The sequence below is a fragment of the Dromiciops gliroides genome, chromosome 2 (genome assembly GCF_019393635.1).
Source record: "Dromiciops gliroides isolate mDroGli1 chromosome 2, mDroGli1.pri, whole genome shotgun sequence".
Lineage (NCBI taxonomy): Eukaryota > Metazoa > Chordata > Mammalia > Microbiotheria > Microbiotheriidae > Dromiciops > Dromiciops gliroides.
In genome coordinates this window covers 547,834,820-547,860,366 of record NC_057862.1, presented here as the reverse complement: position 1 = coordinate 547,860,366, position 25,547 = coordinate 547,834,820, and the positions used below count along the sequence as shown (strand labels likewise).

At 39.8% G+C, this 25,547-nt stretch overlaps 1 protein-coding gene across 2 annotated transcripts; it reads left to right on the top strand.

The window, feature by feature from the left end:
- Nucleotides 1–11,517: 11,517 nt before the first annotated feature.
- On the top strand, nt 11,518–22,126 carry LOC122742903 (zinc finger protein 2-like). 2 transcript variants are annotated; one of them, XM_043987488.1, is made up of 6 exons: nt 11,518–11,604; nt 13,040–13,149; nt 16,393–16,477; nt 16,891–17,017; nt 20,343–20,456; nt 21,061–22,126. In XM_043987488.1, exons 2-6 carry the CDS (start codon nt 13,079–13,081, stop codon nt 21,963–21,965), a joined length of 1,302 nt encoding a protein of 433 aa, XP_043843423.1. In that variant the 5' UTR covers nt 11,518–11,604; nt 13,040–13,078; the 3' UTR covers nt 21,966–22,126. The 2 variants fall into 2 exon arrangements, with proteins under 2 accessions (XP_043843423.1, XP_043843424.1); XM_043987489.1 differs by lacking the exon at nt 13,040–13,149 and having other exon boundaries at nt 11,540–11,604.
- The last annotated feature ends 3,421 nt before the right edge of the window (nt 22,127–25,547 follow it).

Genomic DNA, 25,547 nt, shown 5'->3' with positions numbered 1-25,547 from the left:
GAGAGTATGGAATAGGTTTGAGAGCCAAACTTGCTTTTCTAGACCCATGGATTCTGATCACCACTCCTTGGCCTCCCCAGTGTGACAACCACCCACACACACCCACCCCAGTACTCTCCCTAGTGCTCTGATTATAGGAGCATAGATTTAGAGCTGAATAGCACCTTAAGAGTACATCTAGTCCAGTCATATTTCATAGATGGACATTCTCGATTGACTGACTAGAATAGTTAAACACTGTGTGCATGTTTCTGACATCATGGGGCTCCATCCCCACTTTGTTGCCAGCTTAGAACCTGTTATGGGAGAAATCATCAGTGATTCACAAATGTCCTTACTTCCCCCTTTCAATCAACAAAATTCCAGGGAACATGATATCCAAAATCCAGACCTTCTAAGTCAAAGTAAAATACTGCAGACAGCCAGAAATATTAAGTAGCAAGGAAACACAGGCAACATCATACACGATTTAGCAGCAACCTCTACCAAGGAGCAAAGAGCTTGGAATATGATATTCTAACTTGAGGCAAAACATATAGGTTTACAACCAAGAAGAACTAACCCAGAAGAAGTATAATACTACAGAGGGAAAAAATAGGCCATCAATAAAATAGGGTACTTTCAAGCATTCCTGATGAAAAGACCAGAGCTAAGAAGAAACTTTGAAATTTAAAAACAGGAGTGAAGAGGAGTAAAAGATAATTATCAGGGGCAGCTAGGTGGTGCAGTGGATAAAGCACCGGCCCTGGATTCAGGAGTACCTGAGTTCAAATCCGGCCTCAGACACTTAACACTAGCTGTGTGACCCTGGGCAAGTCACTTAACCCTAATTGCCTTACCGAAAACAAAACAAAACAAAAAAGTTAATTATCCATGACCAAGCATAAGGGATTAAACAAGAAGAAAGTGTTTACATTCTAATGGGGGATATATAAATATCTCCTCAGAACCCTAATTTCACTGGAGGTCATATAAAGAATCCAATTAGATAGAGGGGGAAGGAGGGAATAAGCATTTATATAGTGCCTACTTGGTGTCAGGTGCTGTGCTAATTAACTTTTACAAGTATTATCTCATTTGATCCCAGCAACAACCCTGTGAGGTAGATACTATTATTTTCATTTTACAATTGAAACTGAGGCAAACAAAGGTTAAGTGACTTGCTCAGGGTTACATAGCTAATAGGTGTGTGAGGCCAGATCTGAAAGAGCAAGCTGAATTACATTTGTGAAACTACAAAATAGTTAACAATATCAGCTACCCTTTAGCACAAAAAATTATTCTAATATAAACATGTGACACATATGTGGGGTAAATACTGTGTGATATTCACTCAGAATATTGCTTATACATGTTGTTACATAGGTAAAAATCTAAACAAGGGGTTTAGTGAAATATATTATTTAAGTCAAAAAGCATTTGTTAAGAGCTTGCTATATGCCTAGCACTGTTAAATGTTTGTCATTCAGTTGTTTTTCAGTCATGTCTGACTCTTCATGACTGCATTTGAGATTTTCTTGGCAAAGATACTGGAGCGGTTTCCATTTCATTCTCCAGCTCATTTTACAGATGAGGAAACTGAAGCAAACAGGGTTAAGGGACTTGCCCAGAATCACACAGCTAGTAAGTGTCTGAGAGCAGATTTGAACTCAGGAAAATGAGTCTTCCGACTCCAGATCCATCACTCTATCCTCTGTACCACCTAGCTGCCAGTGCTAAGTTCTAGGAATACAAATACAAATAAATAGCTTACATTTTAAAAAAATATATTTTAGGCAATGGGGGTTAAGTGACTTGCCCAGGGTCACACAGCTAGTAAGTGTCAAATGTCTGAGGTGAGATTTGAACTCAGGTACTCCTGAATCCAGGGCCAGTGCTTTAAGCACTGTGCCATCTAGCTGCCCCAATAGCTTACATTTTAATATATAACAGTATATATAATTAATATTAATATATATAACAGTAAAGAAAACAATATGTAACAGTGAAGACAACACATAAAAGGAAGCTAAAAATGGTGTGGAGTAGAGGTGGGGATGGGGGGGTGGGAGGTGAGGCAGGAGAAGGTGCCAGCATGGGGGGCATGGAGAAAGAAGTCCAGAGAGTCAGCAATGGACCCTGGGGAGGAATGAAGGAGTGAAAATGGCTAGCCTGGATGCTTCCTTAAAATAAATGTTTTGGGAAAAACTGACCAACCAGAGGAAAGTACCATGGGGATCTCCCTGCAGAGGGAACTTCTTGGATAAGAAGGCTTGGGGTGGGGGGGGGGGGGAGGGAGCTAGGTGGCACAGTGCATAGAGCACTGGTCCCGGAGTCAGGAGAACCTGAGTTCAAATCCGACCTCAGACACTTGACACTTACTAGCTGTCACTTAACCCCAATTGCCTCACTGAAAAAAAAAAAAGGCTTCTGGGACTTGGTGGTAGAGGCATCTTCCCAGATGAGAGGCTGCCAGGGTATGATGGTGAAAGAAATCTATCTAGAGAGTTAGTGGAGTGCAGAGAGGAATGAAACACCAAGGAGTGTTCCAGTAAAGATTTTCCTGACTTTCATGGCCTTTGCACATGATGCCTTTCATCAGGCTGACACCCTGAATTAGGATGGGTGTCTTTCCCTGCCCCAGTGTGACATCTCATTGGGTGGCAATTTGTTCTTGTTCTCAGGTCCCAATTATCATCCCAGAAATGAAATAGTGATAAAAGATTAAATGTATATGCACATATATGTGTGTATAAATGCATACATATACACACGTGTACATATACATTTTTTGCCTCATTATTCCAAATTCATTATATATTTCAGTTTTGCTGGTTTCTTCCCTTGGCACTAACTAGATTAAAAATTCAGAATGCAATCAAATAATTTTAATAATGGAATTAAAATGCAAAAGAAAATATAAATTATTCTCCTCCTGTCTGCTCTCTCCTAGATCTTTAGAGAAGATAGAAGAAAAAAAAGTTCTGAGCACAAGCAACTCACTGGTAAAGAGAGATAAGTGCAAGGGTATTTATTCTCCCCTCCTCATTACCTGTGGATGAAGGGAAAATGGAAAAGATGGTGTATCCCAGATCACCAGTCTCCTAGCAAACAGGATTCATAACAATTGGCAGTCCTCAGATGATCTTGGACAGTGGATTCTGCTCCTCACTATCCAGTTCAATCCTGAGCTGCCTCTCAGTTCCCAGTGCTGCTTGCCTCAGGACCTCAGTGAAGGAATGGCGTTTTCTTTATTGAGCTAGAATCTCAGCATTTGTTCTGCCAGCTTCCCTTTGTGAATTATTTCCTTGTACCCTGAGAATCTCCACAAAGACAAAAAGACTAACCAGATTACCTTGGTAATCCACTGTCTCTTTAACAGATTTTTTTATTTGTTCTTGGTTTTTTTTTTTTTTTTTTTTTGCGGGGCAATGGGGGTTAAGTGACTTGCCCAGGGCCACACAGCTAGTGTCAAGTGTCTGAGGCTGGATTTGAACTCAGGTACTCCTGAATCCAGGGCCAGCCTTTTAACCACTGCGCCATCTAGCTGCCCAGAAATTTTTCTTTGTGATGCTGTTTAGTTGCAAATTTGCAACACTACAATTTCTCAACAAATTTAACTTTTAGATAACCAGAAGAGTCATGGAGAGATTCATGGTGGGTACAAGTCACCTATAGAATATTTTCAATGATGATCTATCTATGCCACCTAACAAGAAGTGGCATAGGGAGATATAATGATATAAATGTAAGGTCAGAAAAGGAAGTCACGTGGCAAAAATGTCATATGGCTGGCCCTGTCCTGGCACCCACAAGATGTAAAAAAGACCTAGAAGAACACATCTAGCATACTGAATGGATCCTCTGTGGAGGATCTCTGCATGAACATCACCAAGAATTGCACACGTGAGATGGTTTCAATTTATATCAAGGAGGGAATGCCAGAGGTAGGGACAAGATGACAGAATAGCAGGAAGAAGTACAACAAAGTTGCCCCCCTCAACCTCTCCATACACATTTGGAAAATATGCCAAACTTGTCTTTGTTGGGAAATCCAATAAAAATATCACAGCAAGTCATTCTTTCTTCCCAGGTTGACAAAAAAGAGATAGGAAAATTTGTCTGTAGTCACTGGGGACACATTCTAGTTAAGAGTGGCCACATGCAGCACATGTACTGAACAAGCAGCAACTGTTTGGCTTTGACCCTAGGAGTGGAACAAGGTCTCAGTTCCAGCTTCCAGCTTAATCTGAAGCTCAAAGAATAACAAAGGTTAGGAATCCCATATCAAAGGGAAGCCTATAGTTCTATCACTCTGAACTTGCAGTTTTCCAGCTGGCTGACAGTGGCTGAGTCTAGCATCAGTCTACAAGAACTCCAACCAGGATCAAGCCTACAGGTTTGTTGGTCAAACCCAAACCCAGGGCAGAACTTGCAGAGCTTTGACCAGGAGGTCCCTAGCCTGATCTGTAGATACTGAAATACTTGAATAAAAGAACACTCAATAATCCAAAAAAGTAGCAGCAGAACCAGGACACCAGAGAACATATGCTTAGCCCAGAAATTTCTTCCAGAAGTGTGTAGAGCTAAACCTAACATAAAGTTTGAAATCGGGAAGTAGATTGGAGGAATGAACAAACAATAACAACAAAAGAATCCCACCATTAAAAAAAAAAGCTATTGTGGTGACAGGGAAGCTCAAGACACAAAAAGAAGAAAATGACTCCAAAACACCTATAAGCAAAACCTCAAAGAAAAACACAGCTTGAGTAAAAGTTCAATTAGAATTCCTAGAAGAGATAAAGCAAGAGTTTTAAAATATTTTTATAAATGAAATCAGAGTTCTAGAAGGAAAAAGAAAATAAGAAAAAAAATGAGAACCATGAAAGAAAGGATTGGATAAGAATTAACAACTTGATACCACATATAGGAAACTTTATGCAAGATACAAATTTCCTAAAAATCAGAATGGATTAAATAAAAGAGAATGATTATAAGAGACAACAAGAAATATTAAAACAAAAAAGATAAAAGACTGAAAAAAATAGAAGAAAATGTAAGGTACCTCAAAGCAAAAACTGACCTGGAAAACAGATAAAAAAGAGATTATTTAAAACTCGTTTGACTACCAGAAAGCTGGGGGGGGGGGGAGGGGGAAGAGCCTTGACATCATGTTGCAAGAAATCTTAAAAGAAAACTTCCAGATCTATTTGAACTAAAGGAAAAAGTAAAAATAGAAAGAATCTGCTGGTTATTTCCTGAAAGAAACTCCAAAATAGAAACTCCCACAAAAAATATAGCCAAAATCTAGAGCTTCCAGAGGAAAAAAATACCATAAGCATCCAGAAAGAAAGAATTCAAGTAGCAAGGAGCCACAGTCAAAATCACAAACAATTTAGCAGCCACCACTATAAAGGAACTGAGAGCTTGGAATATGATATTCCAGACAGCAAAGGATATAGACTTACAACTAAGAATAATTTACTCAATAAAACTGGGAATAATCCTACAGAGGGAAAAACAGATTTTTTTTTTTAAGTGAGGCAATTGGGGTTAAGTGACTTGCCCAGGGTCACACAGCTAGTAAGTGTTAAGTGTCTGAGGCCGGATTTGAACTCAGGTCCTCCTGAATCCAGGGCCGGTGCTCTATCCACTGTGCCACCTAGCTGCCCCGGGAAAAATAGATTTTTAATGAAATAGAGGACTTCCAAGCATTCCTGATGTAAAGAGAAGCATAGAAATGTTAGAGTACAAATATGGTATTTAAAAGAAACATTAAAAGGTAAACATGAGCAATCATAAGGGACTAAATAAGGACAATATGGAGAGAGGATACATGTGTCTCCTCAGAACCCTATAATCATCATCAGGGGTTATAGAGGAAGTCTAATTAGATAGAAAGCTTGGAAGTGCTTTTATTATATTTTGATGATCTTAAAAGAATGGAAAGGAAGGGGAAAAGGAATACACTAGGATAGGGAAAGGGACAGGAAGTATGGGGAAAATTATTTTTGCATAATTGCAGTATGAATGTAGAAATCTGTACAAGCAAAGAGAAAGGGGTGGGAGGAGTCAGTGACAATTGAACTTCACAGTATTTGAACTAGTAAAAGAAGGGAAGAACACACACACAGCTGGGTGTGGAAATACATTTCACTCATCAGGGCATTGTCTTTGAAGACTTTTAAGGGGTACCTTCAAAGTCTCTGTTCTCTGAGCAAGGTCAGAGATTGGAGAATTCATATGAGGGGACTTTCCCAGCCCAAGAGATAGCAGCATCCAGGGCACTGAGATTTCCCAAAGAAGCATAATAACCAATATGGTAAAAGCAGAATTTGCACTTTTGCTTGGCCCAGTAGGGTAGTATATGAACAATGCTTTTGAACTCATTGTCAAAGAAAAGGGATAGGGCAACTAGGTGGTGCAGAGGATAGAACACCGGCCCTGGGTTCAGGAGTACCTGAGTTCAAATCTGGCCTCAGACACTTAACACTTACTAGCTGTGTGACCCTGGGCAAGTCACTTAACCCCAATTGCCTCATAAAAAAAGGGGGGGATAAGTAAATGTTTTAGGTAGAACATTTTTAGGTAGCTCTCTAGTCAGAAAAGGAAAATTTCTTGGGCAGTGTTAGCTTTGGGAATGAATGCCTCATAGATAATCCCCAAACCAAAAACTCTTAAATTGGAGAATTTGTGCACCAGCCTCTTAGAGAGGAAAGATTATATCAACAGCCTGCTTCTTGGAGAAAGAAATCTATCTACATAGTTTCTGAGCAACTTTCTACTTGTTAAGCAAAGCTAACTAGTTAATCAGACAGATCTAGTTCAATTGAAAAGGGATTACTTGTTAGCAGCCCCCAAAGTATCTTTACTTTGTAAAGGGAGTCTAAACCACAAGGTGGTACTATGAATATGGGGGAGGGGCATTGTTTAGGACCAGAGGGAAAGAGGAAACAGAATGTTAAAAGGTTTCCCCTATGGCAACCTCAAGTTCATTTCATCCCCAGGGGGAGGCAATAGGCTATTTAAGTGCTTAATATGATCTAAATCTTTTTAGGGGTTCCTAGTGTAACGATTGGAATGACGCCACTTGCTGGATACTTACTGTAGAAGAGTTCTGCCCATGAAGCGAAGGTCTTTGAGGGCAAGACCAGGAGTCTTTTCTTTGGTGGGGAGGAAGTGACGCAGACTAGTGGGAGGAGGAAGGAAGAGACTGGCGCTGACTCTAGGGCTCTTTCCTGAGGACGCTGGCGGAGAAGGGAGCTAGAAATGTGCTCTCCCTTTAATAGATAGGAATCTAGGCCTTTCTCTCTTTACCAAATTCTTATTCTCCTTAATAAATGCTTAAAAGTCTAACTCTTGCTAAAGCTTGTAATTGATTGGCGACCACTCATTAGATATTTTAGACAGACTAGCTAGAATTTTAACCCTTAACACTAGGAATCCTTTGTATAGTCTGCATTTTCTTTGGGATTCAGTAAAAGTTGCTCTATGCATGGTTTGCATATGCTACCTTGAGTGCTTGTATAAAACTCTTACCCACATTTTGGGGGAATCTAAATGTGAGTTTTACTTGATCTATATTTGGAGACTTCCTATAGTAATAACATGTGGAAGCAACGAACAGATGAGGAAAAAAAATACCTTCTTATGTTAAGCTGCCAGGATAAAACCTTGTCTGTGAGAGCCCAGCATCTTGTGTGATTGGAGTTGGGTCATGAGTTGCAAAAATAACGCTTCAAAGAGGTGTGTGTAAGAAGGGAATGAATTCCAATAAGGGGAAGGTTTGTGAGAATGCATTGATGTGGGGAAATGGAATGAGTTCAGGAAACAGCTAGCAATCCAGTCTGATTGGATAGTAAGAGTACATGGAGTATAAATAAGGCTAGAAAAAATGGACTGGAGCTAGATTGTGGAGTTCTCTAAAGCCTGGCAAAGGTTTTGTATTTTATCCCACAGGTAATAGTTAGCCAAAGATTTGTAGCATTTGTCTATGTCCAAGGTGTACATGCCCACACTGACAATTTAACAATTGACTCTCTCAAGTCAATTTTTATTCCTAACTAGGACTCGTGTGAGAGTGTAATTCTTTACAGGGGAATCCTAAGGACCCACATGCTTTCTCCCCTTATCAGTAGAGAATTAGCCAAGGGTGTGTTGGTCTCAGCTCAAATTGGCTTGAGAGAGTCAATTGTTAAATTGTCAGTGTGGGCATTTACACCTTGGACATAGACAAATGCTACAAATCAAGGCTTGAATCATTGTTTTCTTTATTATCTAGCCTTTAGAAAGTGATGGAGTAAACATTAATAATGAAGATTAAACTTAAAAGTATATCATAAATACATTTTTATTTCTGGGAAACCAGTTGTGAAACATTTACCAGCATATCAATCTGTGCTCCTTAGGAAATTTATCTGGGCAGCTATGTGGGGGATAAATTGGAGAATCTAAAAGTAGGAGACCCATGGTTCTGTCAGCCAACAAGCATTTGTTAAGAGCTTACTATAAACCAACCCTTGTGTTCAGCACTGGATAGATTCAAGGAGAGATTAGAATTAAGTAAAAGAAACTCTAACATCAGAGGATGGGTTGTGGAGGGACAAAAAGAAAGGGGAGGATGGAGAGGGAGAGAAAGGAAGGGAAGAAGGGAGAGAAAGAAAAGGAAAGGGAAAGAAAGGGAAGTACAGGGCAGGAAAGGGCCTGATTTGGGGGTCTTAGGGAGGGGAAGAGAAGATAGGAAAGCAGAAAGCAATTGTAGCAAATATTACACTAGTACCGAACACACCCCCCTTTCATTACTCTTTTCAAATGGACATATTGGTAGTGTCTTTATTAAGAGGATATTGGGGGGGGGGCAGCTAGGTGGAACAGTGGATAGAGCACCAGCCCTGAATTCAGGAGGACCTGAGTTCAAATCCGACCTCAGACACTTAACAATTACTAGCTGTGTGACCCTGGGCAAGTCACTTAACCCTCATTGCCTTACCAAAAAAGAGGATATTGGGGGGCAGGTAGGTGGTACAGTGGATAAAGCACCAGCCCTGGATTCAGGAGTTCAAATCTGGCTTGAGACACTTGACACTTACTAGCTGTGTGACCCTGGGCAAGTCACTTAACTCTCATTGCCCCCCTCCCCCAAAGAAAAGAGGATATTGGGGAGGCAAAGAAAGGAAAAAGCACAAGATGACAGGAGGGAAGGAAATACACAGTGACCATGAACAGGATGGACTCATCTATACAATGGAAGAGGATAGCAGAAAGGATCAGAAAGCAGAATCCAATATGTTGTTTACACACTTAAAAACATAAGGATTCACACAGCTTTAAAACTGGTGGGCTAGAGCAAAATTAATTATGCTTCTGGTGAACTTATAAAAAGCAGAGGTAATAATCATAATCTGAGAAAAGGAAAAAGTAAGAGCAGACTGGATTAAAAAAGATAAACTGGGAAACTACCACATTTAAAGGCACCAGGGACAATGTATTAATATATATGTACTGAATGGCACAGCATCTAAATACCTAAAGAAAAAGTTAAATGATTTATAGAAGGAAGTAGACAGTAAAACTATAATAGTTGGGAACTCAATGTATACTTATAAGACCTAGACAAATCAAAAAAGAAAACAAGAAAGAAATTAAGGTCCTGAATCAAATTTTAGAAAGATTACATATGCTAACTCTGTTAATTACTGATTTGGAATGGAAAGGAGTATAAATATTTAACAGCTGTGCATGGCTCCTTTAAATTGGCAGTAGGTTAGGACATTAAAAAAAAACACCCACAAACAAATGTAGCAAAGCATAATAAAATAATATTCTCAGCATAATAAAATCATATTAAAAATAAGAAAGTAATAAAATTAATTGGGACTAAATACTAATAGTAGGTCAAAGAACAAATTTCAGAAATGGAAAATAATTTCATCAAAGAAAATTGTGATAAATATACATTTGGGGGGCAGCTAGGTGGCACAGTGGATAAAGCAACAGCCCTGGATTCAGGAAGACCTGAGTTCAAATCCACACTCAGACACTTGACACTTTCTAGCTGTATGACCCTGGGCAAGTTAAGTAATTTAACCCTCATTGCCTTGCAAATAAATATATAAATATGCATTTGAAAATTTGGGGAAGGCAGCCAAAATAAATCCTTAGGTAAAATGTATATTTTGTTTTGGTTTTTTTGCGGGGCAATTGGGGTTAAGTGACTTGCCCAGGGTCACACAGATAGTAAGTGTTAAGTGTCTGAGGCCAGATTTGAACTCAGGTACTCCTGAATCCAGGGTCAGTGCTGTATCCACTGCGCCATCTAGCTGCCCCTAAAATGTATATTTTTAAACATGTTCAACAAAAAAGAGAAAGAAGAGATAAATGAATTGGGTAAACCTAGAAATGCAACAAATGAAAAAAAAATCATAGTTAAACAACACAATCAAAATTCTGAAAAGCAAAAAAAAAATCCATTGGATTGATAAACTAGTATCCTTAAAAAATACAAAATAAACTATTAGCTAGTCTAATTTTTAAAAAGGAAACTAAGAGTATGCCCATCAATCTGGGATTGTAAAAAGTTAATGGGATATTATTGCATAGTAAGAAATGACAACAGAGGTGGTTTCAGAAAAACCTGGGATGATTTGCATAAACTGATGCAGAGTAAAGTAAGCAGAATCCAGGGAACAATTTAAATAAATAATAACATTGTAAAGAGCAGCTAGGAAAGATTTGAGAATTTAGTCAGTGCAATCAATGACCAACTATCATGCTGGAAGACTGATGATGAAGAAAGATGATTGGCTTAAGAAGCAGAATGAGACACACATTTTCAGCCATGACCAACATAGAGACTTGTTTTGCTTGACTATGTGTATTTGACACAAGGAATTTTGTTTTTCTTCATTTCATTATGTCGGGGTGGGGAGAGTCTGGGGGATTGAGAAGAACTAGGGCTAGGATTATTTAAATGGATTTAAAAACATAAAGAAGGAAAGGAGTGTCATTGGGGGCATTTAAAAATGCACAGATCACAGAAAAAGTCAGTGGGAAACAGACAAGCAGGAGGGCTTTGAAAATAACATAACGAATTTGTTATATTTAAAAATAAAAGTTATAACGGATTCATGGCTTCATATTCAGTCCTCCGCTGAATATGTACATGAACTTGTACATGAAAATGCTCATCTGATTTGGCATTTGTTAAATTCACAATTTATTTTAAAAACCATCTATGCTGTATTCTTTTCCTTCTTTTTCTTTTGTGCATCACTATCACTACTCCCATCCCTCCCCTGCCCAAGCCCTCCCTTACAACAAATTAGCATAGTAAATCAAAACAGATTTACACTTTGGTCACGTCTCTGTACATCATCTCTGCCAAGGAGCGGTCCAGGTAGGACTATATTTCCCAGAATCCATAGAGGCGAGGGGGGATTCAATTTCCCAGAATCTGCCTCCAACCCTGCCTGGGAACAGAGCGCCCCTGAGGCCTTTGGGAAATGAAGTCTGGACCGAGGAAGCGGAAGAGGCCCGAAGAAGGCTGCGGGTAGGAGGAATGAGGACGCACGCGCAGTTCTGCGTCGGACTCCGTTCTCCGGATTTTGGACCACCCTTGATCTGGAGGTAAAGCCCACGCCGCGTCTGCCGCGCGCGCGACTGTGATTGTGCTTGTGTGGAGAGGGGTTGTGGCGGGGGGAGCAGCGGGCGCCCGAGAAGGCGGGGAGGGATCCCCATATCGCTTTGAAGCGGTCTTTCCTCCAGGCTGCTGCAGCGGGAGCCTGGGTTCGCGGCTTGGGGAGTCTGTTTAGGTGTCCGTCAACCAGTCTGGTCAAGGCGTCCCGCATTTATTAAGCGCCTACTGTGTGCCAGGCTCTGTGCTAGGCGCTGGGAAGACAAAAAGAGGCAAAGGCAGCCCCTGCCCTCGAGAAGCTTACAGTCTAATGGGGGAGACAAGCTATAGACGGGATAAGTAGGAAATAATCAGACGGAGACACGATCGATATTAATTAAACGGGCACTGTGTGCCAGTCACCACGGTAAGCTCTAGCTATGCAAAAGGAGCCCAAAGGCAGGCTTTGCCCTGAAGGAACTTACAGTCCAATGGGAGAGACAACAAGCAAACGTGTAGGAACAAGCTATAGACAGGATCGATAGGGAACTGTCCACTGAGCCAATCGATACTTTAAGTGCCGGCAGTGTGTCAGGCACAGTGCTAAGCACCAGGATTACCAAGGAAGGCAAAAGGCATTCCCTGCCCTCGGGGGCGGGGTGAGGGACAACATGACCCGCAAGCATCATACATACAGGATAAATGGGAAGGCAGTGCAACATTGAGAAAAGGTAAAGTCAGCCCGGAGCAGGGACCAGCAGGGAGCGGGGAGGTGGAGATGCAGGTGGAGAGCACTCCCGGTGTGGGAGAGAGCCGGGGAGAATGCCTAGACACGAGGGGTGAGGGGTCTTGTGCACGGGACAGCAAAGAGGCCGGCAGCACTGGACGGAAGAGTGCTCGATGGGGGATGGAGGTAGGAGGTAAGAGGGGACTGGGTTATGAAAGGTTAGGAACGCCCTTTTGTGATTCCGCGTTTGATCCTGGAGACTATCGGGAGCCACAGGAGTGTATTGAATGTGTGTTGGGGGGTGAGGTGAAGGGAATAGCATGGTCAGACTGGAGCTTGAGGAAGATCACTTTTGACAGCTGAGTGGAAGATGGAAGTAAGCGTTTATTAAGTGCATACTGTCTACCACGCACTATGCTAAGCACTGGTATACAGTCTCTACCAACTTCTAAAGGGGGAGACAACATATAAGCAGCTGTCTACAAAATATACAGTATATAAGTGTATATGAGAGGTAATCTCAGAGGAAAGGGGGTAGGAAAGAGAAGGACTGAAAGACCCTCTTGCAGATGAAATTTGAGCTAAGTCTTGAAGGAAGCCCAGTGGGGAGCACTGTGACTGCAGGTATTTATGTGCTGGTCAGGGTTTCTCTGAACATGCCTGAACTAAATTTTATGTATGTGTTATGAGGGCTGTTTTTTTCCTTTCCTTTGTTTCCCCAGTTCTTAGCACAGTGCATACAGCAGGTGCATAATGAGTACATGTGGATGATTAAAATGACTGAATTGGATTCAATAGAGGAGTCTGGCACCTCATTCCTCCAGGCTTCCAGGTAGAAGTCTTTCAGACTTTGACTAACTCCTCCCTGCCCAATGTGTTACTGAATCTTGTTGTTTTTATCCTTTAGAAGGAACTCTGCAGGGTGGCTAGGTGGCATAGTGGATAAAGCACCAGCCCTGGATTCAGGAGTGCCTGAGTTCAAATCCAGCCTCAGACACTTGACACTTACTAGCAGTGTGACCCTGGGCAAGTCACTTAACCCCATTGCCCTGTAAAAAAACAAAAAAAAAGAAGGAACTCTGCAGTTTGACAATTTTCTCTTCATTCCCATTGCTGCCATTCTAGTCCAGCACATCTGCCCAGCTCTCTCTGCCTCCAGTCTCTCCCACCCTCAGTCCAACTTAATCTTTCTGAATTCAGCCTATTGCTGCCCAGCTGGAGTCCACAGGGGGACCTTATTGCTAATGACCTCAGCATGTTCAGACCTCTGATAATGGGATGTGATGTAAAGGACTGGATTGGGAATTAGATCTGGGTTGGTATTCCTAGCGCTTCTGTTTATTAACCATGTAATCCTGAGCAGATTCCTTTATCTCTCTCAGTTTTCTGAGATCATGTAAATTGGCTACTTCACTGCTTTTCAGTTCATTCAATAACCATTTATTATGTACTTACTACATGTCTGGCACTGGGAACATAAGGCCCCAAGCCCCCAAAACACCATCCCCTGCTCTTAAGGAGTTTAAATTTTATTTGGGAGACTTAAGAGTGAGCTAACATGTGCATCTAAAATAAGACATTCTTATAGGGAATGGGAAAGCCGACCAATGGTCATCTTCTAGTGGCACATTAAGGGGTTGTAGGCCACAAACATTCTGTTCTCTTTCCACCTGTTAGGACTGCTTTTCCTCTAGCTGACTCCTAGACATGCTTGAATTTTTTTTAGTAAATATTTACTGTATTAATCTGTTTACCACGTATGCCTTTTTACCATGCACCAAAATGATTATGTATCTCATTAAATATATAATCATATTAACTGGTATAAATTTAAGTTATTTTCATATTCTTTTCAAGGAATGCTTATTAAGTGTTTATTATGTATGGTATGGTGTGATCCAGTAGCATAAATAAAACATTTGAGGGGTTTTACAATGAAAGAAAGGAAAAATGCCTAAAGGGAATGTAGGGTTAAAAATGAGTTTATTTAAGATAAACTCTCAGAGGAGACCTATGGTTGCTTAACAATAGAAGAAAAGAACCTATGGAGAGGAAGAGATTGAAGATTCAGGAGAGGAAGGGGATAATTGTGCGATTGAGATCTCAAAGGTGATAGAAGAAGTTAAGATGAAAGGGTAGAGGGGATAGCATAAGAGGAAGAGGAAGATCACCCTTTCTAGAAATTGTCTAGAGTTAGGCAGCCAAGTTGGTAAAGATGCCATATGAAGATCATTTGAAACCAAGGGATGTTTAGAACCTCTGGGATGGAGGGTGGAGTAGGGGGGCAGAGCCACATTTTAGGAAAGTCAGATTAGGAAATGGAGGGAGGAGGTGTGTGATCTTTGTGAAGAAGTAAACAAATACCAAAAAAAGGACTTAAGTAAAATATTTTAAAAATACACATTAGAAAGCAAAACAGGAGTTCAAATAAAGACAGCTTTGTTACTATCTTGTTAAATACAATAATATTGACTATGGGAGAGATTGAAAAATCAGCATTTTTTGTTCTTATATCACCTTCATTTATATATATACACATACATGTAAATATATATGTATATATGTCCTCCCATAGATAGACATTCTCTGTTAAACAAATTCAATAAAAACCAATTAATACTTTGATCAAATCTGACACCTGCAGTAACCCATGGTTACCTGCCTCTGCAAAAAATAGAGGAAGATGCATTCTCTTAACTTTTGGAGCCAAGTTTTGTCACAATTTCACAGCATTTTCCCACTTGTTTTGTTGTTCTTTCCATTTACACTGTTATAGTCATTGGGGAAGAGCTGTGAGAAGGCAGATTCAGGCATGATGTGGGGAAAAGCTTCCTGCAATCAGAGCTATCCAGAAGAGGCTTCCCCTTGGTAGACAGGCACACTCTGGAGGGGATTTTCGTTCAGGTACCAAGTACACCAGATGGTCTCTGAGAGCCTTTCCCCTTTTCAGATTCATTGGTTCAATGGTATGAGGGTCACTAACAGTCATGAAACAGATTTTGGTTGGGTGGTTTCTGTTTTCACTCCCTCTGCTTTTATTTTACTTTATTTTTTTTGCGGGGCTATGGGGGTTAAGTGACTTGCCCAGGGTCACACAGCTAGTAAGTGTCAAGTGTCTGAGGCCAGATTTGAACTCAGGTACTCCTGAATCCAGGGCCGGTGCTTTATCCACTGCGCCACCTAGCTGCCCCCCTCCCTCTGCTTTTAGTCCCACGTCATGGCCAGAGAGCAGATGATAAGCCAAGATTCCATGGATAATCAGAGGCACAGCTACCCAACCCATCTCTGATTCTGTGTCATGTGTCCATGAGGCTATTTTGGAAGTCAGAGACTTACTTCTTCATAAAATATGTGAAACAAGGAAGAGAATGAGAATGATTTTCCTTCAGTGAAGGAGGCTGGAGGCAGATGGGTTAAGGTATGTAGGTCATAGGAATAGAGCTTGAAAGGACCTTGGAGGCCATCAAATCCGACTAGTTTCATTTTACAGGTGAGGAAACTGAGAGCCAGAGAACTGAAGTGACTTGCCAAGGTCACATAGATGTTAAGTGACAGAATAAGTATTTGAATTCAGGTACTTTGCCTCCAGAGTCAGTGATCTCTTTTCACTGTAGTACACTGAATCAGGTGAGGACAGAGTTGTTGAATCAAGCCACATTCCTAACTCTAAAACTGAACTGTCCCCGGTAATGGCCCAGAACCAGTGTCTCCAGTCCCTTGATCCTTGATCCTTATCTGGAGAGGGAGCAGAGCGGCTATGCCTGGGGTCCTTCTCTCCCATCTTTTTGTGTGGGATTAAGGAGGTGGGAAAAATCATACCAAGCTGTTACACAGAGTCTGGGAATTGCAATTTCTTTTTTTTTTCTTTTTCTTTTTTTTTTGTGGGGCAATGAGGGTTAAATGACTTGCCCCAGGTCACACAGCCAGTAAGTGTCAAGTGTCTGAGGCCGCATTTGAACTCAGGAACTCCTGAATCCAGGGCTGGTGCTTTATCCACTGGGCCACCTAGCTGCCCCAAGTCTGGGAATTGCAAAACAAGTCCAGGCTCCCTCATGTCCTCATTCTCTTTCAACAGCCCTGCATCCCTGGACCTTGACTTTCTCCTAGAGGGAAACACAGTAGAAGAGATGGCTTCTGTGTTGCTGACAGCCAGGCCCCAGGTGAATTGATCTTTCCTGAAATGCAATCACAATTTCCAGAATATGTACTTTTACTTTCTCTTCCCTTATCATGAAGCATCTCTGCCAGGAGCCAGAACCCCCAATTCTTCATCCCTAGGAAACTGGCCCCATCTTGGTGCATGATGGGCTGTAAGAAATGCTCTCTCCTCTAGTGCCTTCCCTTACTGAGGCCCAGTGATAGGCACAGGGACTTGGAGACAAGATACTTTCTGCCTTAGGCCGCGTACCTCTACCTCTTGCCTTATTCCAAAGCACACTGTACTTAGAACCTTTGATGTCATCAAACCTACTTCCTGTCTACTCCATCTATCTCTGTAGTGCATTTAATGAACTCCTTTTCCCCAGGAGGGGAGGGAGGGGTCTGTGGGTGAGCATGAATGTGTTTGTTTCAGGAATCAGTGACATTTAAGGATGTGGCTGTAAACTTCACTCAAGAGGAGTGGCAACAACTGAACTCTGCTCAGAGGGCCCTGTATAGAGATGTAATGTTGGAGAACTATAGAAACCTCATCTCACTGGGTAAGGATTATTTCATTCTGCAATTCAGAATCTATACAGTATCAAGAAAATTGTCTTCTGACATAAAGGGAAATAATTAATTTTAAAAACTAAGTGCTTATTCCAGATCTCAAACTATACTACAAAGTGGTAATCATCAAAACAGTGTAGTACTGAATGAGAAAAGAGTGGTTGATCAATGGAATGGATTAGGTACAAGATATATACAAGTAAATGACCACAGTAACCTAGTATTTGATAAACTCAAAGATCCAAGCTATTGAGGCAAGAACTCACTGTTCAACAAAAACTGCTGGAAAAACTAGAAAGCAAGTTTGGCAAAAAATAGGCATAGACTAACATCTCACATAATATACCAAGATAAGCTCAGAAGGGGTACATGATTTAGACATAAAGGGTGATATTATAAGCAAATTAAGGAAGCATGGAAAAATTACCTGTGAGATCTGTGGATATGGGAAGAGTTTATAACCAAACAAGAAATAGAAGAGGATCACAGGAGATAAATATTTATTTTTATTACATTAAATTAAAAGCACTTTGCACAAACAAAGCTAATGTAGCCAAAATTAGAATGGAAGCAGGAAACTGGGAGAAAAAAAATTTACAGAAGGTTTTTCTGATAAAGTCTCATTTCTCAAATAAATGGGAAATTGAGTCAAATTTACAAAAATAAGAGCCATTTCCTAATTGATAAATAATCACAAAGGATATATGAACAGACAATTTTCAGAAGAAGAAATCAAAGCTACCTATACATGAAAAAATTCTTTAAGTCACTGTTTTTAGAGAAATGCAAATTAAAACAACTCCAAGGTACCACATTACACTCATCAGACTGACTAACATGACAGAAAAGGAAAATGTGAAGGGGATGTGGAAAAATAGGCAAAGTAATGCATTGTTGATAGAGCTGAGAACTGGTCCAACCATTCTTGAAGCCTTTTCAGGTTAGCTATCAGAGCTTATATATTCAATTGGCATAGCTTTTGAGAACACTGGGTCACCTTTATGCCATGTCCATAGGAAATGCTTTGAAATTACAATGACTGCTCTCTGACTATGAAGGTGAGCATAAGGTGTTATTGCTTTTACAAGGCACAGGTAAATAATGGCATCCTGGAGAAAATAAGGACCTCAGAAGATCTGAATATTTCAAGAATAATAACAGGAAAAATAGGTATAAGTCAGAGAAAGAACATTAATTTAGAAGTTGAAGGAAAGACCTTTCTAGGTCAGAGAAGGGAAGAACCATATGTGGAATTAAAAGTCGAGATCCTTCTTCAAATACCTCAAAATGTAAAACCAAGCATCCAACTAGCATTAAGGAGAAACTGAAATACTTGTGTTATATATTATGGTGAGGAGATATGGGGAAGAAAAAATTAGAATTTGGGCAAGCTAGCAGTAAGAGAACCTAAAGTAAAGATGGAGGTGAAAAAAGGCATCAGTATATTTTCTGTGTTCACCTTAAGGAGAATCTTGAACAATAAATTGAAGAAAAATTTATTTTTCTCAAAACAGTCAGAGGGGAGGGCTAGGAAGGGCTGCATACAGAAAAGCAATGTGAACTTTGAAAAACTTAAATCAGTGCAATGGCATAATTCCATAGGACCAATAATTAAGCATGCTGCCCACCTTCTGACAGATGGACTAAAGATCCAGAATAAGATATACATTTTCTTTTCTTTTCTTTTCTTTTTGATGGGCAGTGAGGGTTAAGTGACTTGCCTAGGGTCACACAGCTAGTAAGTGGCAAGTGTCTGAGGCCGGATTTGAACTCAGGTCCTCCTGAATCCAGGGCTGGTGCTTTATGTACTGCACCACCTAGCTGCCCCGATAGACATTTTCAGACAAGGTTAATGTGGAAATTTATTTTGTTTGATTCATGTTTGTTACAAGGGATTTTTTTTTCCTCTTTTTCAGCTGTAGGGGATGGAAGAGAAAAGAGCTAGGAATAAGTTGCCAATAAAAGAAAGATTTTATTTTTAAAGTTTTTTTTAAAAGAAAAGATAAAAATAGCATGTCTAAGATCTGGTGAACCACTGAGAAGGATAGGAAATAAACTAAAGAAAGTTTATCCCAACTATGCCCAAAGGGCTATGGGACTGTTCATACCCTTTGACCCAGTGGTACCACTGCTAGGTCTGTATCCCAAAGAGACCATAGAAAAGGGAAAAGGACCCACACGTACAAAAATATTTATGGCAGCTCTCTTTGTGGTGGCAAAGAATTGGAAATCAAGGGAATGCCCATCAATAGGGGAATGGCTAAACAAGTTGTGGTATATGAATGTAATGGAATACTATTGTGCTGTAAGAAATGATGAACAGGAGGAGTTCAGAGAAACCTGGAAGGACTTACATGAACTGATGCTGACTGTGAGAGGAGCAGAATCAGGAGAACATTATACACAGTAACAGCAACATTGTGTGATGAACAACGGGGATAGACTTGGCTTTTCTCAGCAGTGCAACAATCCATAACAGCTTCAAAGAACTCATGATAGAAAATGTTCTCACCATCCAGAAAAAAAGAACTGTGAATTATGAATGCAGATTGAACCATACTGTTTCTACTTTTGGACTGTTTTTTTTCCTTCTTTTTTGAGGTTCTTCCCATGTGCTCTGATTCTTCTTTCACAATATGACTAATGTAGAAATATGCTTAATGTGAATGTACATATGCAACCTATATTAAACTGCTTTCTATCTTGGGGAGGAGGGAGGGAAGGGAAGGTGGGAGAAAAAAATTTGGGAACTAAAAATCCTGTGGAAAAAAAATATTGAAAATTATCTTTATATGTAACTGGAAATAATAAAATACTTTAAAAAAAAGTTTATCCCAGTTTTGCCCATGAAAAAAAATCAAGGAAAGAAGAAAATAAGGCAAGGCCTAGTGGATAGCTTTATAAAGGAAGAAGGGTCTTCCATCTTGAGCAGCACTTAAGGTGCAGGAATATCAAAGAGAACTGGGAAGAGTTGGAGAGCCTCTGAATTGCTCAACTGTATTTATGACTCAGACCAAAGATTTCTTTTTGAAAATTCTACAGTTAATGGTTCAGTAGCTGGAAATGAGCAGCTTCATTTGTAACCATTCCCCACAAGAGGTACCTTGTCCGTTTTTCCCAAAGATTCTAGAAATAAGCCTGACCCTCCTTCAGAAATCTCTGTGATTCTTCACTTTTCTATCTTGTCTCAGTAGGGAGGCAGCAAAGTGAAGTGGAGTGGCAATATGAAGGGGAAAAAGGCCAGGATTGACTTTTGTAACAATTTTTGTACCTACAGGACAAACTTCTGCGTTTTATTCCCTTCTTTATAAACAGGGTTCTCCATTTCTAAACCTGATGTGATCTTCCAATTGGAGCAAGGAGAAGAGCCATGCATGCTTGATCTACAAAGAATTGAAGAAAGAGAGGTCTCAAGAAATACCTATGTGGGTGAGTAAGAGAGAGACTGACAGGTAGAACTTAATGGAAATAATAGCCCAGGTTTTTAGTGAGGGGGCCTTCTCAGTGGCCCTAAGGTCTGCTGAGATTGTTGATTTCCAGGACGCATACTGGAAAGCTGTTTCCCATTTTGTGGCACTGGGGGTGGAAGATTTGTTTTTCCTCAACTGTGATTCTTCTGCTTTTCTTCTTATTTTGTTATCCACCAACTCTTCCTTTCATTATTCTTCCCCAAAACCATCCTTTTTTTCAATGAAAGTTTCATCTTCCTAGATCATATCCTCATCTATAGGCATTCTTGGATATTTCTCCTCATCAACATCTTCTCCTCTTAAGAACAATGAGAATCAGATTAGCTTAACTGCTGGATAGGCTTGATTATATTTTTTTTTGCTCATCTTTCTCTTACCTTTCTCTTCTTCCCAATTCTTTATCTCCTATCTTCTAACTTCTCAGTTTATGAGGCTATTTAGGAGACCAACCAATAATGTGGGTGACCCAGGAGATTTTTTTTTATCTTATCCGCTTTCCATCAGAGATTTTCCTTTTAAAAAGCCCATGGAATACATTAATTTGTGTTTTCTTTTTGTTTCAGACAGCGAGAGTAAAACCAAGACCCAGGGGTCAACTCCAAAACAGGATATTTCTGAAGTAGAATCATCAGGGATGTTAATGGAAAGATTCACAAGAGAAGTTACTGTACCAGAGGTTAGATTGGAGAAGAAAAGAGAAAATTCTGAAGGGAAGACAAGGAGAAAATCTATTTCCCACAAGAGAAATCTCAAGAAAATGCCAATAAATGAGCAAAAAAATTCCAGTAAGGAGAGAGGCCCTGAATGTAATCTATGTGGAAAAACTTTCAGACACAGAAGTAGCCTTCGGAGACATCAGATTACTCACACAGGAGAAAGACCTTATGAATGTAATGAATGTGGGAAAGCTTTCTTTGACTGTTCATCCCTTACTATACATGAGAGAATTCATACTGGAGAGAAGCCCTATGAATGTGATGAATGTGGGAAAGCCTTCTTTAACTGCTCAAATCTTACCAGACATCAGAGAATTCATACTGGAGAGAGTCCCTACAAATGTAATGAATGTGGGAAAGCCTTCAGACATAGCAGTAGCCTTAGGAGACATCAAATGACTCACACAGGACAAAGACCCTATGAATGTAATGAGTGTGGGAAGGCCTTCTTTGATCGCTCAACTCTTATCATACATGAGAGAATTCATACTGGAGAAAAACCCTATGAATGTGATGAATGCGGGAAGGCCTTCTTTGACAGATCATCCCTTACACAACATCAGAAAATTCATAGTAAAGAGAAGCTCTATGAATGCAGCGAATGTGGGAAAGCCTTCAACTTGAGAAGGCATCTTAACCGACATCAAATAACTCATACCGGAGAAAAACCTTATGAATGTAGTGTATGTGGGAAAGTTTTCAGTCGCAAGTCGTCTGTTATCCAGCATCAACGACGTTATGCCAAAGAATAACCCTAGGAATATCATGAATTGAGGGAAAACTTCAGCCAGACTTATCACTTTATTAAATGCTCAAGAGTCAAGGTGGGACAACAGACCCCCTTAAAAACTTTATGTTGATCTCCCCTAACCTAAATAAACCCTTTGTTCAAGCCTATTAACATTTTTGTTTGCTATTCAGTTTTCTTCTTCCTTTTGCTATCAAACTCTCTGAGTAAGTGGACTATGGGTACTATGTCTTGAGCCTGGCCTCAAGTGCTCTAAATACAAAATTAACTAAAAACCTTTCCAGAAATGTCTCTTGCTATCATTGTTGGTCTCAACTTGAGAGAGATACAACTCAAAAAGAAACTTTAGTTTCCTTCATCCTCTTTAAGACATAAATCTTCCCCTACCTGATTATAAATATTTTTTTTGCCATGCCCTCTATTAATGGGACCCTATAGCTAAAAGTATCAAATTCACAGCAGGGTTTTAATTATTTTAGGCCATTCAAGAACAGCTTATGATAAACATTCAAATCTTCTATAGAACATAAAGATGATCTCAGATCATGCTTTGTATCCCAATCAGTTATCTACTAGGAAACCTGGACATCTTGTCATCTTTCCTTCCCCTGCTTTCCCCTTATCCAGACTTCCTCCAGAGACTAAGTCAGCTCAGGCCCCCATCTTCCTTGGAGCTGTTGATCCACTAGGGTCAATTCATCTAACCCACTATATCTATCTAGCCCCAGACCATGCTTCATGTCTCATTCAGTCCTTTGCCATCCCTACTCAGACTATTGCCTTTCACCCCCTTTCTACCTTTTGCTCTGGAAACAGTAATGAACTCAATATATCTTTGTCACTGGAAAGGAAATGGCAGTCAATTTCACTATGCCTCTACTTAAAATTTCAGTGACTTCCCAGGCCATCCCCCTCCATATATGTATATGTGTATATCTCTGTGTGTGTATGTGTGTGTATATATATATGTAGATGCATTAATCACATGTGTATGTATACATATTGTGTGTGTATATATATATATATAAAGCATTATATTATATTATATATTATTATTATATTATATATTATATATATATATTATATTATATGTTTATATATATATATATAAAGCATTCTAATTAGAGAAAAAAATTTTCTCTAGCTCATTGAGGGCAGAGAGATTGTCTTGTTTTTGCATCCATGTGCCTAGCATGTGTGACAAATACTAAAGTACTTTACCTGACTTTTTTATTCATTTACTGATTCATTTGTCTATTCCAGCTTTTTTTTTTTTTTTGGTGAGGCAATTGGGGTTAAGTGACTTGCCTAGGGTCACACAGCTAGTAAGTGTTAAGTGTCTGAGGCTGGATTTGAACTCAGGTCCTCCTGACTTCAGGGCCAGTGCTTTATCCACTGCGTCACCTAGCTGTCCCTATTCCAGCTCTTTTTATGGGTTTCAGTTCCACTTCTCTTAGAAACTTACTTTGGATCCAACCCATTTCTCCTAACCTGGGTCCTTTTGCATTCTAGTTCTTGGAATATTTGGTTGATACAAGCATGTGGTCCAGCCTCACCTGCAGGTGTGATAGGAGGGCTATCACTCCTCCCACAAGCTTTGCCTCTACTTTTTCATTACCCATGTACTACTTAACCTTTTGCCCTTGAGTATGACTTCTCTTATAGGGTACTGGTGATTTTTTAAAAATTGATTTCAAAAGCCTTTTGCTTTTACATCAGTTGTTTCTGAATATGTCCGGTGCTACCACCCCCAAACACCTTTTCTTCTAACAAAGTAAAACAGCTGAGCAAAACCACCTGACATAGTCTCCACACCTGGTATTGTGTGCTGTATCTAATGTTCTGCACCCATAGCTCCCCATATCTTCAAGGAAAGAAGGAATACACATTCTATTCTTCTCAAGGGTCAAGACTGGCTATTTTTTATACCGTGTTTGACTTCATTTTAGTGTTTCTTCTATAAGTCTTTTTTCTTTAAATTTTTAGTGTTTCAACTTCTCTATGTAACGCTTTTGACTACTATCTCCTTTGAATTCTTCTTTGTTTTAATGACATTTATACCTCTTCTATCTCTCCAATGGTTGTGTTTTTTTCCTTCTTGCCTGTAAATGGGTTTTCCCTAAGGTTCTATTCCCTGGCTTTGTATCTTTGCACTTATTCCTTGGAAAAGCCTTATTCTCATGGTTTTAGTTATCTGTGTGCTAATGATTCCAAATCCACAGCTATTTCAGAGCTCTGCAATAGAGTCCTGGAAATTAAATGATTAATTTGGATAGGCAACCAACCACTAAATTTACATGTGTTTCCCCATCCCACAAACCCCCTGCCCTAAACTTAAATTTGGAGTGACAACACCAAGGTGATTCTTTTTTTTTTTCATAAAAGTATTTTTATTATTTTCCAGTTACATGTAGAGATAGCTTTCAACATGTTTTTATAAGATTTCTAGTTTCAAATTTTTCTCCCTCCCCTCTCTCCCCTCTCCCCAAGACAGCAAGCAATCTGATATAGGTTATATATGTACAATCACATTAAACATATTTCTGCATTAGTCATGCTGTGTAAGAAAAATCAGAGCAAAAAGGAAAAACCTCAAAAGACAAAACCAAATAGAAATAGTATGGTTCAATCTGCATCTAGATTCCACAGTTCTTTTATCTGGATGTGGAGAGCATTTCTCATCATGAGTCGTTTGGAACTATCTTGGACCATTGTATTGCTGAGAAGAGTTAATTCTATCATAGTTGATCAGCACACAATGTTGTTGATACTGCAATACCAGGTAATTCTTACTAAACCAGAGAAAGAAAGTCTAAATGTACTGTAACATAACATTATCAGTGGGATCTGATCAAATAGAGGATGCAAGGGGGACCAACATGCTTGATATGAGGGGACAAGTAAGTATAAAAAGGCCAAATGGGGCACATAAAAATGGGAAACAGGCTATCAAAACCGTAGTGTATCTGGGTTGAGAAATATAATTAGTTCCTCATAACTGAGGTGGGTAAGGCCAAAATATTTGTGCCAAGGTTGGGCAGGAGCCCTGAACCCCTGGTCTTTCCTCCCCAGCATCTTAACTCATGAGTGAGAACATTTGTCTTTATATTCTATGATAATGAGGACATCTTCATTTGGTTTTCCCCCATCATCTTCAACTTAATACAGCCATAACCAAACTTACTTTCCTCATCTCAAATCAGTTTCTCTTTCCAAGTGATCCATTTCTGTCAATGGCATCAACTATATATTTATTTTCCAGACCCAACCTTAAATTCATATTAGACCAAAGCCTGTCCATTTTTTCTTTATAGTTTTTCTTCCAAATATCCTTTCCTTTTCATTCACACTGGTACCTCCTCAGGTAAGGCCCTTATCTATGTCTGGTCACTATGCCTGGGCATTACTTTATTACCTGACCTCCTACCTCCAAATTCTTATATAATCCATCCTACATATTTTTGCTTGATTAAGTTTATTAAACATTGCTATTAAAGGAAGCTGGTGGCACAATGGATAGAACATTGGGCCTGGAGTCAGGAACTCAAATCTAGCTTCTGACACTTACTATCTGTGTGACCTTGGT